General features: G+C 31.0%; 1 protein-coding gene across 5 annotated transcripts in view; it reads right to left on the reverse strand.

Moving 5' to 3' along the window:
• Positions 1-4,984: 4,984 nt before the first annotated feature.
• LOC114332426 (actin-5C) overlaps positions 4,985-14,252 on the reverse strand; it is a 60,754-nt gene continuing 51,486 nt past the window's right edge. For 3 of the 5 annotated variants that reach the window (XM_050650369.1, XM_050650370.1, XM_028282225.2), the window contains one exon: positions 4,985-6,353. In XM_050650369.1, the coding sequence (XP_050506326.1) occupies positions 5,208-6,338 (1,131 nt within the window). In that variant the 5' untranslated portion in view covers positions 6,339-6,353 and the 3' untranslated portion in view covers positions 4,985-5,207. Of the gene's footprint in view, positions 6,354-9,638; positions 9,949-14,252 lie in introns of those variants that run through there. The other 2 variants (XM_028282224.2, XM_050650368.1) reach the window with 2 other exon arrangements.

Below are 14,252 nucleotides of genomic sequence, written 5' to 3' on the forward strand. Positions count from 1 at the left end.
AAAAATGAAAATTAGTTGGACATGTTAATGTGGAACTAAAAATTTAAGCGTTCAAAAATGTTAATGAACTTCAAAATACTGTTTCTTTTTCTTTATCTCTGGTTCTGATTGATAAATTTTGATCTTTATTTTTTTTTATTCTTTTTAATTTATAAACTAAAAGTTTGAATAATTTTGTATTAGTAGTTTCGACTATATTTTTTTCTTTATTTTATGGTATGTTACTTTCAATTGGCACCCGCAGAATTGCCTTATCTTCATTATTGTTATTTTCTCATCTGTTATTGATGGGGTCTCAAATTTTGAGGGTTTGTTGTTAAGTACCCCAATACCCAACTTTGGGTGAAATACCAAAGTTCTAGGTTAATTTTAATAATAGCTATTATCTATAACGATTTTACCTTATTTTGCAGTTTGCAAAGAAACAAAATAACTTTTCAAAAATCGCCATTTTGAAGCTTTTTCAATGTTGTAAACAATCAAATTATGTAATTTTATATCATCTATTTTTATTTTTAATGGGGTGCAAAAAATCGCGTTTTTGAACTGCATTGTTAATAATTAAAAAACGGCTCCGAACTCTTGACATGAAGCCGGTAGGTTTCTTTGTATGTCTACAATAACTAAAAAAGTTGTCAGTTATCTCGATTATTTTAAGTCGTGATAAAATTAGGTGAAATTTATATTTTTATAGTAGAGGATCCGATATAAGGTTGATCTTCACCGATCGTATTGGAAATAAAAATTACTGGTTATGTAATTTAGTATGTTAACAATAATTGTTTACAACCATTATAGTCCAAGTAATGAAGCTTAAAATAGGACACTACCTCGCAATTTTTACAGAATGGATCGATTTGCTTGAAAATTTGATAATAAGTAGTAGATAGTCCAAACATCAAAATCTATATGATACCGAAAGGCGCTTTTACCATGGGGGTGGCCGCCCCATCTCGGGGGTGGAAATTTTTTATTATATTTTGACCGCAAAAATTGGTAAAAAGCATTCCAAACAAAAAACGTTCTATATATTTTTTTGATAAAATTAATAGTTTTCGATTTATTCGCTATCGAAAGTGTTAGTTTTATACCGAAAAAATCATGTTTTTAAAAGTTTTCTGCTAATAACTCCAAAAGTTTTCGTTTTATCAAAACAACTTTACTTAACAAAAATGTACCCTTAGAAAAAATAAAGAAAACCATTTTTTTAATTTTCTTTAAGACCAAGAGTAATCGAGCTATACTTTATTATATGCAGCTCTTCTTCGTCGAATGCTAAATATTGTAGTCTTAAAGTCAAAAGACGGGAAAACCATGTATTTTTCGGGGATAACTTGTTTGAGCTAATTTAAAGTATTAAAAAATATCTTCTCCAGAAATAATAAAAAGTCTCTAGCTCAAAAATTAAGTGACATAATGAAAAGAATGTCGGTCCCTATTTTTTTGAGCGAACAAGTGATCAGAAGTAACCTTCTAATCACCACTCTAATTAAAATTAGTCATTGACCTTATTTGGTCATCTTTATTTATGTATTATTAATACGTTTTAGAAGTTTAACCGGCTTAGAATGATTAGTTTTTAAAAAAATGGAGATAAAAGCGAATAACGAATTTTTGTGGTTTGAAAAAAAAATGGCATTTTCTTCAGAATAGAAAGATTAGCATCAGAGATACGAAAAATATTTAAATGTGGAATTGTAGCTTAGTTAAGTCCCAAGAACCTGATTTGCCAAAACTTTTTCTACGGCCAAAATTGAGTGAGCTATTGACAATTAAACCTTGTAATAACATGCAAAAACCACCTTTACCAACCCTTTCAATGTTACCTCTTTTGTGAATGAGGCTTTTAAAAGGATTTAATATTAACAGCCTTATAGATCTTGTAAAAACCTACAAAATTATTTTTTACCGAACTTCCTAAGTCCAAAGATATAAAAAGTCACGGTTAAAAAATCAATATATTTTTTTGAAAAAAAAAAGGGAAAAATCCAATTGGAAGCATAATAATGCAAGTTTACGGTGTTTTAGTTATTGGCCTTATTCATTCTTCTTTATTTATGTATTATTAATAGATTCTAGAAGCTTGACTGGCTTATAATGATTAGTTTTCAAAGAAATAGAGTTTAAAGCGAATAACGATTTTTTGTAATTTGGTAAAAAATGCCATCCTCTTCAGAATAGAAAGATTAGCATCAGAGATACGAAAAAATGTTTAGATATGAAATTGTAGGCTATTTAATTCCCAAAACTTCGTGTGAAAAAAAATTTTTCTACGGCAAAAATTGAGTGAATCGTAAATGAGCATGGCATCGAAAAACATTGATTTTTTCGATATAAAACTAACAATTTCGATAGCGAACAAATCGAAAACTATTAATTTTATCAAAAAAATGTATAGAACGTTTTTCGCTTAGAATGAATGTTTTTATCAACTTTTTCGGTCAAAATATAATAAAAAATTTCCACCCCCGAGATGGGGTGGCAACCACCCCCATGGTAAAAGCGCCTTTCGGCATCATATAGATTTTGATCCTGGAACTATCCACTGCTTATTCTCAAATTTTCAAGTAAATTGATCCATTCTGTAAAAATTGCGAGGTGAAAAGCTTCGGTTCCTGAACTATTATAAAAAACAAGGAATACCTGATCTAATTTGGTACTGACTATTGACTATACATAATTAATAATTTAAAATCACTTTTTTTTATTAAAAAAAATTTTGAACTCTGGCAAATATTATTTCAGATTTTTTGGATTACATATTCTAAACAAAAAAGATCTCCTGTAATCTTTCCCCTAAGTTGATCATTTTCGAGTTAAACTGAAAAAAGAACGTAAGATTTTCATAGCTCAAAAACAAAAGTAAAACATATTATTTTTGTAATCATCAAGTACCTGAATTTAAGTTCAAACCTTCTTCCATGGGTCCCGATAAGAATTTTGGTCATGTTTTATTCTAAAATATATTTTTTTAATTGTTAATGAGGAATGTTTCTTATGGGAAGACGGGCATTAACCTTCGGATGACCAAGCGGGGGAAATTGTGACCCCAGCGTATGTTTTTCTTTAATAAATTCAAAAGTATTTTCAATTTTTAACTCATTATTTTTTTATTTGACTTTAATATCATTCTAGATATCCTCATATTTTGAAATAAAAAAAATTCTCTATATTTTACGAATAAAAAATATATTCTGAAGTTGATGTTTAGTAAAATACCGTGTATCATGTGTAATTCCATGTAGTTTTACGCTAATGACGTCGACTTTGTAAAGTAACAAGACACTTACTCAACATACACACTACACATGACACTAATACTCGTGTTTTGACTGGCTGAATGACATAAAGTCCATGCCATAAAAAAAAAGAAAATTAAAAAAAAACTTATTTTTTTGTTAATTGTCATTTTTGACCTGGGGTCATTTTCCCCACCTTGGTCATCCGTGTAACAAAAAAAGGTTGGTCATCGGAAGGTTAACAACTACAAAATAATGTTTTAAAATGAAAATAAGTCCAAAATATTTATCAAGAACTGATCGGAACTTTAATTTAGGTAACTTTGAATTTAGGTTAATTTCAAAAATAATATTTTTACTTATGTGTTTGAGCCTTAAAAACTGTCATATTTCGTACTTTTTTCAGTTTTAAATTGTTTAAACTGAGGCCTATAAAATCAAGACCTGCTAGATCCATGTGTTGAAATTTTGTCAGGAGGCTAAAAGATCATTAAAAATGTAAATTTTCCAAAAGTATCCGCCATTTCTCAATCAAAGGGGCATCAATAAATATCATAAAATGGCACACTAATTTGTCATTTTTCTGCATGTCCCTTACATCTTCAGAAATTTGTACTTTATGTTTGGATTTAGCAGACCGAAAAGATTTAGCAGGTTTTGATTCTGATGGGCTCAACTCTAAAACGATCAACTTAGAGAAAAATTACAAAAGACCTTTACTGTTTAGAATGATCCAAAAAAAATCTAAAATAAATAATCAACCAGGGTCGAAATTTTTTTTTAATTACATACGAGTCATTTTTTTAATTATTAATTAATTAGTCAGAACAAAATTAGATTAGGCTCCCCTTGTTTTTTATAATTGTTAAGATACTAACTAAATTGCACATCCAATAATTTTTAACCATTTAACAGATCGGTGCAGATCGACCTTATATCTTAAACTATTATGTTCGAAACCAAACCTCTCTCCTACACATTATTTTACAGAGAATATGCCAAAATTTTAGTGTATTTTGAAATTTCGATTTCCACGTCGGAAATTGTATTTTGGGAACAACATCCTAGGTGGAAAATCGAAATAATCTTATTTTAGAATAAAATTGTGACTTATTCCTAGTAAAAATAGTATACTACATTGTATTAACATGCCATCAAGAAAATAGCTTTAGAAAAATACTAAGTTATCAAAAAACAAAATATATGACGAGTAGACAGAGAAATGGAATATATACCAAAAAAATAGAGTTAAATCTACAATATCTACACAAGAAAAATGCAAGAACTTATAGAAGAAAACCTGGCTTTTAATATAAAGAGTATAGTTTAGATGAATTAAAAGAAAATATAAAAGAAAAATATACATATTCACGGAGTGGTCATAAATCATAAAATATGACTACAACATTAGGATTTCACATAACAGAGCTAACTGACAAAATAATCAAAAGCGAAAATAGGCGAGACATTCTCTTGGAATTTTAAAACTGGTTAGCCTGAAGCATTTTCTTGTTAAGTTTGCAATTGTCAATGGAAAGATGACCTCATAATTGAAAACAATGAAGATAACTTTCAACCTTCACTATATGATATCATTGACTAGAGTTGTGGATCTTAAATGTAGAAAATATGCATGTTGAATTAATTATCAGGCATTATTTAAATCATTTCTTAAATTGTTAAAAGAAATCAGTTTGTTTTATTTATTTTATTAGAAAGGTAAAATAAATTAAGGAACATAGTAATGAGTTTTACAATTTTTTTTATTTTCCCATAGTATTAGCCTAATAATATAATAGTCTTACTTTGCACAGGTAATAAATTACAAAAATTAAGATAGTAATACTTTGGCCTAGTGTGGATATTTTATGGTCTCGATCCCATACGATAAACACGGCAGTTCGCGCCCGGAAAATGGGCGGGCTTATGTAAATAGAAATAAAGAATATAAATGCGGACAAAAACAAATTAGAAGCATTTTCTGTGGACGATGGATGGACCAGATTCATCATATTCTTGTTTGGAAATCCACATTTGTTGGAAGGTGGATAGAGAGGCCAAAATGGAACCACCGATCCATACAGAGTATTTTCTTTCTGGTGGGGCGATGATCTTAATCTTCATTGTGCTAGGAGCCAAGGCAGTGATTTCTTTCTGCATTCTATCAGCAATACCAGGGTACATGGTGGTACCTCCAGAGAGTACAGTGTTGGCATATAGGTCCTTACGGATATCAACATCACACTTCATGATGGAATTGTAGGTTGTTTCATGAATACCAGCAGCTTCCATACCCAAGAAGGATGGTTGGAAGAGAGCTTCTGGGCAACGGAATCTTTCATTACCAATGGTGATGACTTGTCCATCAGGAAGTTCATAACTCTTTTCAAGGGAACTGGAACTAGCAGCTGTTGCCATTTCTTGTTCGAAGTCCAAAGCTACATAGCAGAGTTTTTCTTTAATATCTCTAACAATTTCTCTTTCTGCTGTGGTGGTGAAAGAGTAGCCACGTTCAGTCAAAATTTTCATGAGGTAATCAGTCAAGTCTCTACCAGCTAAGTCCAAACGAAGGATTGCATGAGGAAGAGCATAACCTTCATAGATTGGGACAGTGTGGGATACACCATCACCAGAATCCAACACAATACCAGTTGTACGACCAGATGCATACAAGGAGAGTACAGCCTGGATGGCAACATACATGGCTGGGGTGTTGAAAGTTTCAAACATTATTTGTGTCATCTTTTCCCTGTTGGCCTTGGGGTTGAGAGGAGCTTCTGTCAACAGAACAGGGTGTTCTTCTGGGGCTACTCTGAGTTCATTGTAGAATGTATGATGCCAAATTTTCTCCATATCATCCCAGTTTGTGACTATTCCGTGCTCGATGGGGTATTTTAAGGTAAGGATACCTCTTTTACTTTGAGCTTCATCACCTACATAGGAATCTTTTTGTCCCATTCCTACCATCACACCCTGATGTCTTGGGCGTCCAACAATTGAAGGGAATACAGCACGAGGTGCATCATCCCCAGCAAAACCAGCTTTGCACATACCGGATCCATTGTCTACGACTAAAGCGGCAACTTCTTCTTCACACATGTTGATTGGTTAGTACTGGAACAAAAGGGAAAACTGTTAATATCTCCATAATATACAGTTGAATAACATAATATTTTAACTTAAAATGCCACAAAGAAAATATGCTTCATCACCTACTCAATAGGCTAAATTTTCTGGCTAATTTAACTCGGGGAGAAAGTGATAAAAATAAATATGAATGAATGGGAAAAGCAAAGTATTTTTGAAGTGTGTAAAAATATTTAATTGCCAGCTGAGCGCTGGCAGCTTACAAAGCCATCTTCAGAGCTATGGTCAAGAGATTATACAGTGTGTCGCATGAAAGATGAAGATGCCCTATATTTCGGCTATCAAAATAAATACAGATTTGAGGTTTGTCAGTAAGTAAACATTTTTTAATACACTCAACTAAAATTTAAATTTTAAATACTTATCAGAAAAAGTTGTTCAAAATATTATTCAACCCCATATACCAAATTTCATAACAAAATTCGCACTTTTAGTTTCTTCATTATTTTTAGTCAGGACCTGTCCTGACGGACCATTTAGGGCCCTGATTACAAATAATGAAGAAACTAAAGGTGCGAATTTTGTCATGAAATTTGCTATGTAGGGTAGAATAATATTTAGAACAACTTTTTCAAATAGCTTTTCCGATATCTCTTATGTGAAGCAAAATATCGAAAATTTACCCTGTTTGTTGATTCGCAGTAGGCCGCGTTTAAAATTTAAATTTCTTTAAATCTGCATTTATTTTTATAGCCGAAATATAGGGCCGTCTTCATCTTAAATGCAACACACTGTATTACAACTAAAAAGAGGGATGTCATTTTTAATTGATAAGTTTATTTTTTTTTAAATTTCGGTGTGATTTGTCTAGAATTACAGTCGGAAAAATGAAAGAATACCCATGAACGATCACATCAATCACTTATTTTGTATTTGCTGTCTTTTTCTATAAATAACAAATGTTTGTTATAGAAACAGATAGCCAATACAAAATAAGTGATTGATGTGATCGTTCATGGGTATACGCTCTGAGCTTCGCTGGTGTCGCTCCTAGCGGTTACTAATTCAACTTTCACCGGTAATTTTTAAATTTATTATTTAATTGTTATCGCTTAATATTTACAACGCTAAAAAGTAATTAAATTGTAATAGATTTTTTTAAGATTTTGCTAATCATTTTGACGTTCTATTGATGAAATATTAATTTCTTACTTCGGATACTTTCACAATTATCGTGTAGATGGCGCCAAGATTAATTTATAATTACATAATACAGAACATTAAAAAACGCAAATTCAGTATTTAAAACGTAAGTATATTTAAGGTAAAAATATATACCACAACTTTGATCAACTAATATTTTTTAAAATCAATGTTTTTAATTTTAATTTAAAATTAATCACTTTGACATTTATGTCAAATTTCCGGTAAAAGTTTACAGACTTGTCACTACTGGCGCTCACGAATTTATAAATATCCCCTCTAAGTACGAGCTCACAGCGTATAGGCTCTGAGCTTCGCTGGTGGCGCTCCTGGCAGATCACTAATTCAACTTTCACTGGAAATTTTTAAATTTATTATTTAATTGTAATTGCTTAATATTTACAACGCAAAAAATTAATTAAATTGTACTCGATTTTTTTAAGAGTTTGCTAATCATTTTGACGTTCTACTGATAAAATATGAATTTCTTACTTCAGATACTTTCACAATTATCGATTAGATGGCGCTAAGATTACCGTTTATTTCAATCAACGATATTACGGAACATTAAAAAAACTTAAATTCAGTATTTAAAACGTAAGTATATTTAAGGTAAAAATATATACCACAGCTTTGACCAACTAATATTTTTTATAATTAATGTTTTTACTTTTAATTTTAAATTAATCACTTTGACATTTATGTCAAATTTCCGGTAAACGTTTACAGACTTGCCACTACTGGCGCTCGTGAATTTGTAAATATCCCCTCTACGTACGAGCTCACAGCGTATAGGGCTTTTCATTGATTGTCATTTGTTTCGAGCTTCTGTCATATGTTGTATAATCTGTGTATATTAATATATACGGATTATACGACATGTGACAGAAACTCGAAACAAATGACTGCAAATGAAAAGCCCCGTTCTTTCATTTTTCCGGCTGTATGTAATTTAAAAAATTGGAGAATAATAATTTACATCTTACTGAAATGAATGATTTCAAGATTTTATGTTAATTTTCATTAGTAGAAATGTATTTTCTATATTTTATTTTGGAAGAGCAGTGTATAAGATGTTATCTTAAACCACCTTTACACGGTCAATATTATTGAAGCAATATCAATATTGATCAATATATTGAACACGTAAGGAATACATTGAGACAGTATCATTGAAAAAATATTGCATCAATAATATTGACCGTGTAAAGGTGGCTTTAGTTAGACAAAGATAAATAGGAGTGAAAAATTTTGGTTCGTTTTGTTAAGGGGAACGGTGCAAAATGTCGCCTGTCAAAATTTTCAATGTGTTTTAATAGTATTCATTTTTTTCGAATCCTGAGAAAACTAAGTATTTTTGGAAAATTTAAAAGCAGAATGAAAGATTACGTTATTACCGAGGGCCGAAAGTCCCTTAGAATAAATAAAAAGTTTCTTTTGAATAAAATATTTGCAATTAAAAATCACACTAAATTTTCTTTATTTCCACCCCTGTAACTTATGTCAAAAATTATGTAATTTAAAAAATTTGAGAAAATTAATTTACATTTTATTGAGTTTGTAGTTAATAACATGTTTAATAAAAATTTTAATTAGTTTAAATGAATTGACTAGGTGGTATATTTATTTTTTATCTTGGAAGATATAAATAGGTATGAAAAAGTTTCTTAGTAAAAAAAAGTGAAAATCTTAGTGATCATAGACTTGATTGATTAACGACATTGCGCCACGTTAACAAAAATATTAAATTTTGTACTGGATGAAATGTTGGTTGTATCTACCAAGTAAATAAATGAATTTCTACGGACAGCAACGAAATTATCTATTATAAGAAATATTTATTAGACAATTAAAAATAAGTAATATCTAAGAAAACCGTTATAAAAACCGGTGCTATCGACTGGCAAGCTATTGACCGGATCTATACCGCATTACCCGCGGAATGGAATTTTAAAAACTCGGCGATAATGAGTAACGACCCCGCCCGTATTTATTAATTATTAATAAAGTACAAAGAAATAAATACACCTAATTTTACGAAACAAAAAATCACTTGCACTATTAAAGATCAAAATCTACTTTTTCGGATAAATAAGAACCACTTCTCACTTAAAATCCAAGAAGAAATCCACGTTGTCACGACCACACCTATTTTTTTAACGAACTTTTTCAAAACCAAATCGTTTCACATTATGATTTTTATACAAATTCGAACACTTACTTTGATTTCTATATAAATGTTAAAAAATAAATTATTCTAAAGCACAGCACTGAAACTGCTGTACCAAGTAAGCACTAAATATCACAAGACTGGAATGAAGTCTAACCTTCAAGAATTCAACCATATATATGATTACATTTTCCCTCTCTGTTAAAAACCGCTCGAGATCACGGTTGAACCAATGGCGAACAACATTACCATATATGGATTTGTATTCGCGTCTGTGATAGAGATAGCAGCGCCACGGAGCGGTGCGCAACAAAATTTTGTTAAGGGATGGGCCATAGGATTTGTTTACATTTTGTTGAGATAGGTTATAGAAGTATACCGGAGAAAGTGTTAAGAAATAGGTATTAAAATACCTACAATGCTTCTGAACTGATATATCGCAAACAAAAAATAGCTATTTGTATAACAAGGGAGGAAAGTGTTACTTTTCCTCCCGAGAATGAAGTTTACTGCCCGACGCGTAGCGTCGGGCAGTAATCATTCAAGGGAGGAAAAGGCACTTTACTCTTTACTCCCATGTTATACATATTATGGTTTTTCCATCTTCCTCAAATAACAAGTCATCTTTTCATTTTTACTTAATTTATTTATGTAACTAACCAACAAAATTTATTAGAACTAAAACTAACAAGTAGGTGCAATATAATTGTCAACTGTCAAAAATATAAGTCAAATTATTTATGTAAACATTGTTAAATCAGAATAACAATTTACTGTTTTTTACCATTCTGCAAAATACAGAGTGTTTTTAAATAAACGTTAAAATGTATAGATACTTACGTAATAGAAAATAGATATTGTACAGGGCGTCAATAAGTTATATTTCATGAATGAAATACCATGACGTCACTTTTACTTTTCCTCCCCAGGGAGGAAAAGTGCTCCCTACAATCAGGTCCGGAAAAGTATACTTTCGGTAGAGGTAGGTGGAAAAATATGTTTCACTTTTTTGTAACGATTTAAGCAAATTTGAAAAAATTGATGGAATTCAAAATAAAAAATTAACGCGCTGGATCACCATGGAAATTTGGGTGGACGTATAAAGTAGAATTCGATTAAAAAACGGGAAGTCTTAAGTTTAATAATATTTTCAGATGTTGGAAAGACTCACATCTAATAGAAACGGGACTTTCAAATAAAAACAATGATACTCAGAATTCATAATAATTGATTTCCAACATACAGGGCCCAGACATGGACATGAATAAAAAAAGAACAGAATAGGGCTTGGCAACGCTTCTCATTTGTTTCCGGAACTTGTCACAATATGTCATATAATTATTAATAGGGTTTTTCATCGACTCTCGTTTGTTTCGAGCTTCTGTCATATGTTGTATAATCTCAACAACATAATGTAAAACATATGACAGAAGCTCGAAACAAATGAGAGTCGACGAAAAGCTATTAATAAGAATAAACAAAGAGTCACATAATATAGTCTATGTGGTGAGACCGCTCCCGTCTGGAAAAATTTCTGATTCGGTTTCTTTGTGGATTCCTATTCAAAAATGTCCCCTTGCCGGCCGGAATTTTTGGGCAGAAATTGTTTAAACAATTTTTTTAAACAAATACAAAAGATCACGTTTTTTTGCTCCGGAACGTATATTTTTTAAGTTTTGTGGGTCATTCTAAACAAGAAATGTATCTAGTAAATTTTATCAAAAATTGATAGTATTCGAGTTATAAGCGATTTAATATCTGGAAAATGCGAAAATACGCATTTTCGAGGCTGAAAGACTCATATTTAGATTAATATTTTTGAAGTTGCGAGATACTTAAATTGAAGTTTAAACATTCAGATTCAAGATTCTAAAGAGTGATTGCGTCTAACCTTAATTTAAACCGTTGTTTTGTAATTGTTAAATTATGCATGTCCATACGATTTTTTTACCGGAGCGACGCGCTCTATTTCAAAAATCTCCCATTTTTCTCCGAAAGATATTTTTTCTAGATTCTTTGGGACATTGTAAATAAAATAAGTTTCTTGACATTTTTCTCAAAAGTTGATAGTTTTAAAGTTATAAGCGATTTAAAATGCGAAAATGCGTTTTTTGGCACTTTTCGGATTTTAAATCGCTGATAACTTTAAAACTATTAACTTTTCAGAAAATTTTAAGAAACTTATTTTATTTAGAATATCCCAAAGAATTTAGAAAAAATATTTTTGGGAGGAAAATATAAGATTTTTTAAATAGAGCGCGCCGCACCGGCAAAAAAATCGGATAACCACGCATATTTAACAATTAAACAACAATGGTATAACTTAAGGTTAGACACGATCACTCTTCAGAATCTTGAAGCTGAATGTTTAATCTTTAATTTAAGTATCTGGCACCCTCAAAAATACTAATTTAAATATGAGTTCTTAAGCCTCGAAAATGCGTATTTTCGCATTTTTCAGATTTTAAATCACCTATAACTCGAAAACTCTCGACTTTTGAGAAAAATTACAAGTTACCTTTCTTGTTTAGAATGATACAAAAAACCTAAAAATATATGTTCCAGACCAAAAAATGTGACATTTTGTATTTGTTTAAAAAAATTGTTTAAACAATTTCTGCCCAAAAATTCCGCCCGGCACCCTTCGGATTTGTTTAAAGGGGACATTTTTGAATAGGAATCCATAAAGAAACCGAATCAGAAATTTTTTCAGACGTGAGCGGTCTCACTACATGGACTAATAAGGACAAACCCTGACGATATCATGGCATAGACAGATAAATGAATGGAATAAGAGCAAAAAAACGGTAGGGCCCCCGAACATACTCTAAAACGAAAATGAAGACTGAAAACCATATACTGCAAAAAATATCAAGATGTTGACAGCTAATCAGATAGGGCGATGACATTTAGCAAACTGCAGGCACAGTGTAATGCCACGATGTATTTATTATACTGCTAACGAATTCTTTAGCTAATTATTAATAGGGAGGGCTACAGGTCCAGTGATGAATAGGAAGACGGGTATGAATGGGAGAGGAGAGGCCTTCATTCGTAATATTATGAATAAATAGATTCATAAGTTCTATTTATATGTAAAATGCAGAATATAATTATACAGGGTGAGTGAGGAGGAACGCCAAACTTTAAGACTGTATAATATACGTAAAAATAATCAAAAATAACTCATATGTTGTTATTAGATTTTCATTTGTTTTCGAGATACGGGGTGTTAAAATTTTTCTTACAAACTGACGATTGATTTATTGCTCTAAAACCGGTTGAGGTGTGCGAATGAAATTTGGTGGGTTTTAAGACATAGTTATTGCGCATTTTTTGACACACAACTAAGAATTTTATATTCACTATCGGCGCGCACGGGTAATAGTCTGAAATTTTTTAAAGATAAAAATAGTACGCAACTGAAATATTTCAAATTAAAAATCTTTCTTGAAATCCTCGTTCAATTTGTGACAAAAATCTATCTTCCCTTTTTTTCATGCGACGCTTAGTTTTCACGCAAAAAATAAAATATCTTAATGCTTACAAAGTTTTCGCCGAAATATGAATGTGTAGAAACTTATTTCGAATACTTTGTAAGCGAAAGGGGTGATACACACGCGAGTAAGTACGCGAACTTATGGTTCGACTACCTTTTTCGCGCGTGTATCACAGCAAGTACGCGTACTTTAAGTGCGCCGTCGATCCAACAAGTTTGAAATCTTACTCGTAACCTGTACGTGTATCACTGCCACGAGCCGCAAGCCTCGAGCCATCATGTTATTGCGTTTAAAGTTACACTTATATTTTCACTAATTAAGCAAATTGCCTAGAAATAATGCAATCGTTTCTTGTTGAAAGGAGACAAGTTACATTTTATAAATTTTGAAAAAACCGTAAAATACTATTTTAACTATAAGCTATTAAGCTATACTAAATTATTTTTGATTATTTGTTTTTGAGTAAAACTAATTATTTATAGGCTGTTTTATCCTCCTGATGAAAATATTAAAATCTTATCTATGATATTTTGTTTGTGTATGCCTATCTTGTATTAAGGGGGGGGGGGGTATGGTTTGAAATCAACATATCAAGCACACTTTTGTGAATTTTTTTCGAAGCTATGCTGCAATTATTTTATTTTTAAATGAAATAAACATATTAAGTACAATTCAAAGAATATTTAGAAAAAAATTCAATCCAAAATATTGAAAAGTAAGCCATTGGTGACAAATTTTGACAGGCAGCTCACAAAAAATGGATTTTGCGGTGGACATCAGAACGTGTCACTAGATCATACGAAACAAAAAATTCAAAAAGATTTAATTAGCTTATGAGTTTTACGAGGTCACAACGTCGATTTTTTTTATTTTTAATGATTTTTGAATTTTTGGTATCACTCAGAAATCAAAAAAATGAAATTTTTGGTAAACATTTTGTGAAAATCAACAGATTTATTATTGTTGAACAAAAAATCAGCAAAAAAAGAAAAATATCTCGACGTTGTTACCTCATGAAATGTCTAAAGAAAATCTGTGCAAAATATCAGGTAG

This window comes from Diabrotica virgifera, chromosome 5 (assembly GCF_917563875.1).
Source record: "Diabrotica virgifera virgifera chromosome 5, PGI_DIABVI_V3a".
Classification (NCBI taxonomy): Eukaryota; Metazoa; Arthropoda; class Insecta; order Coleoptera; family Chrysomelidae; genus Diabrotica; species Diabrotica virgifera.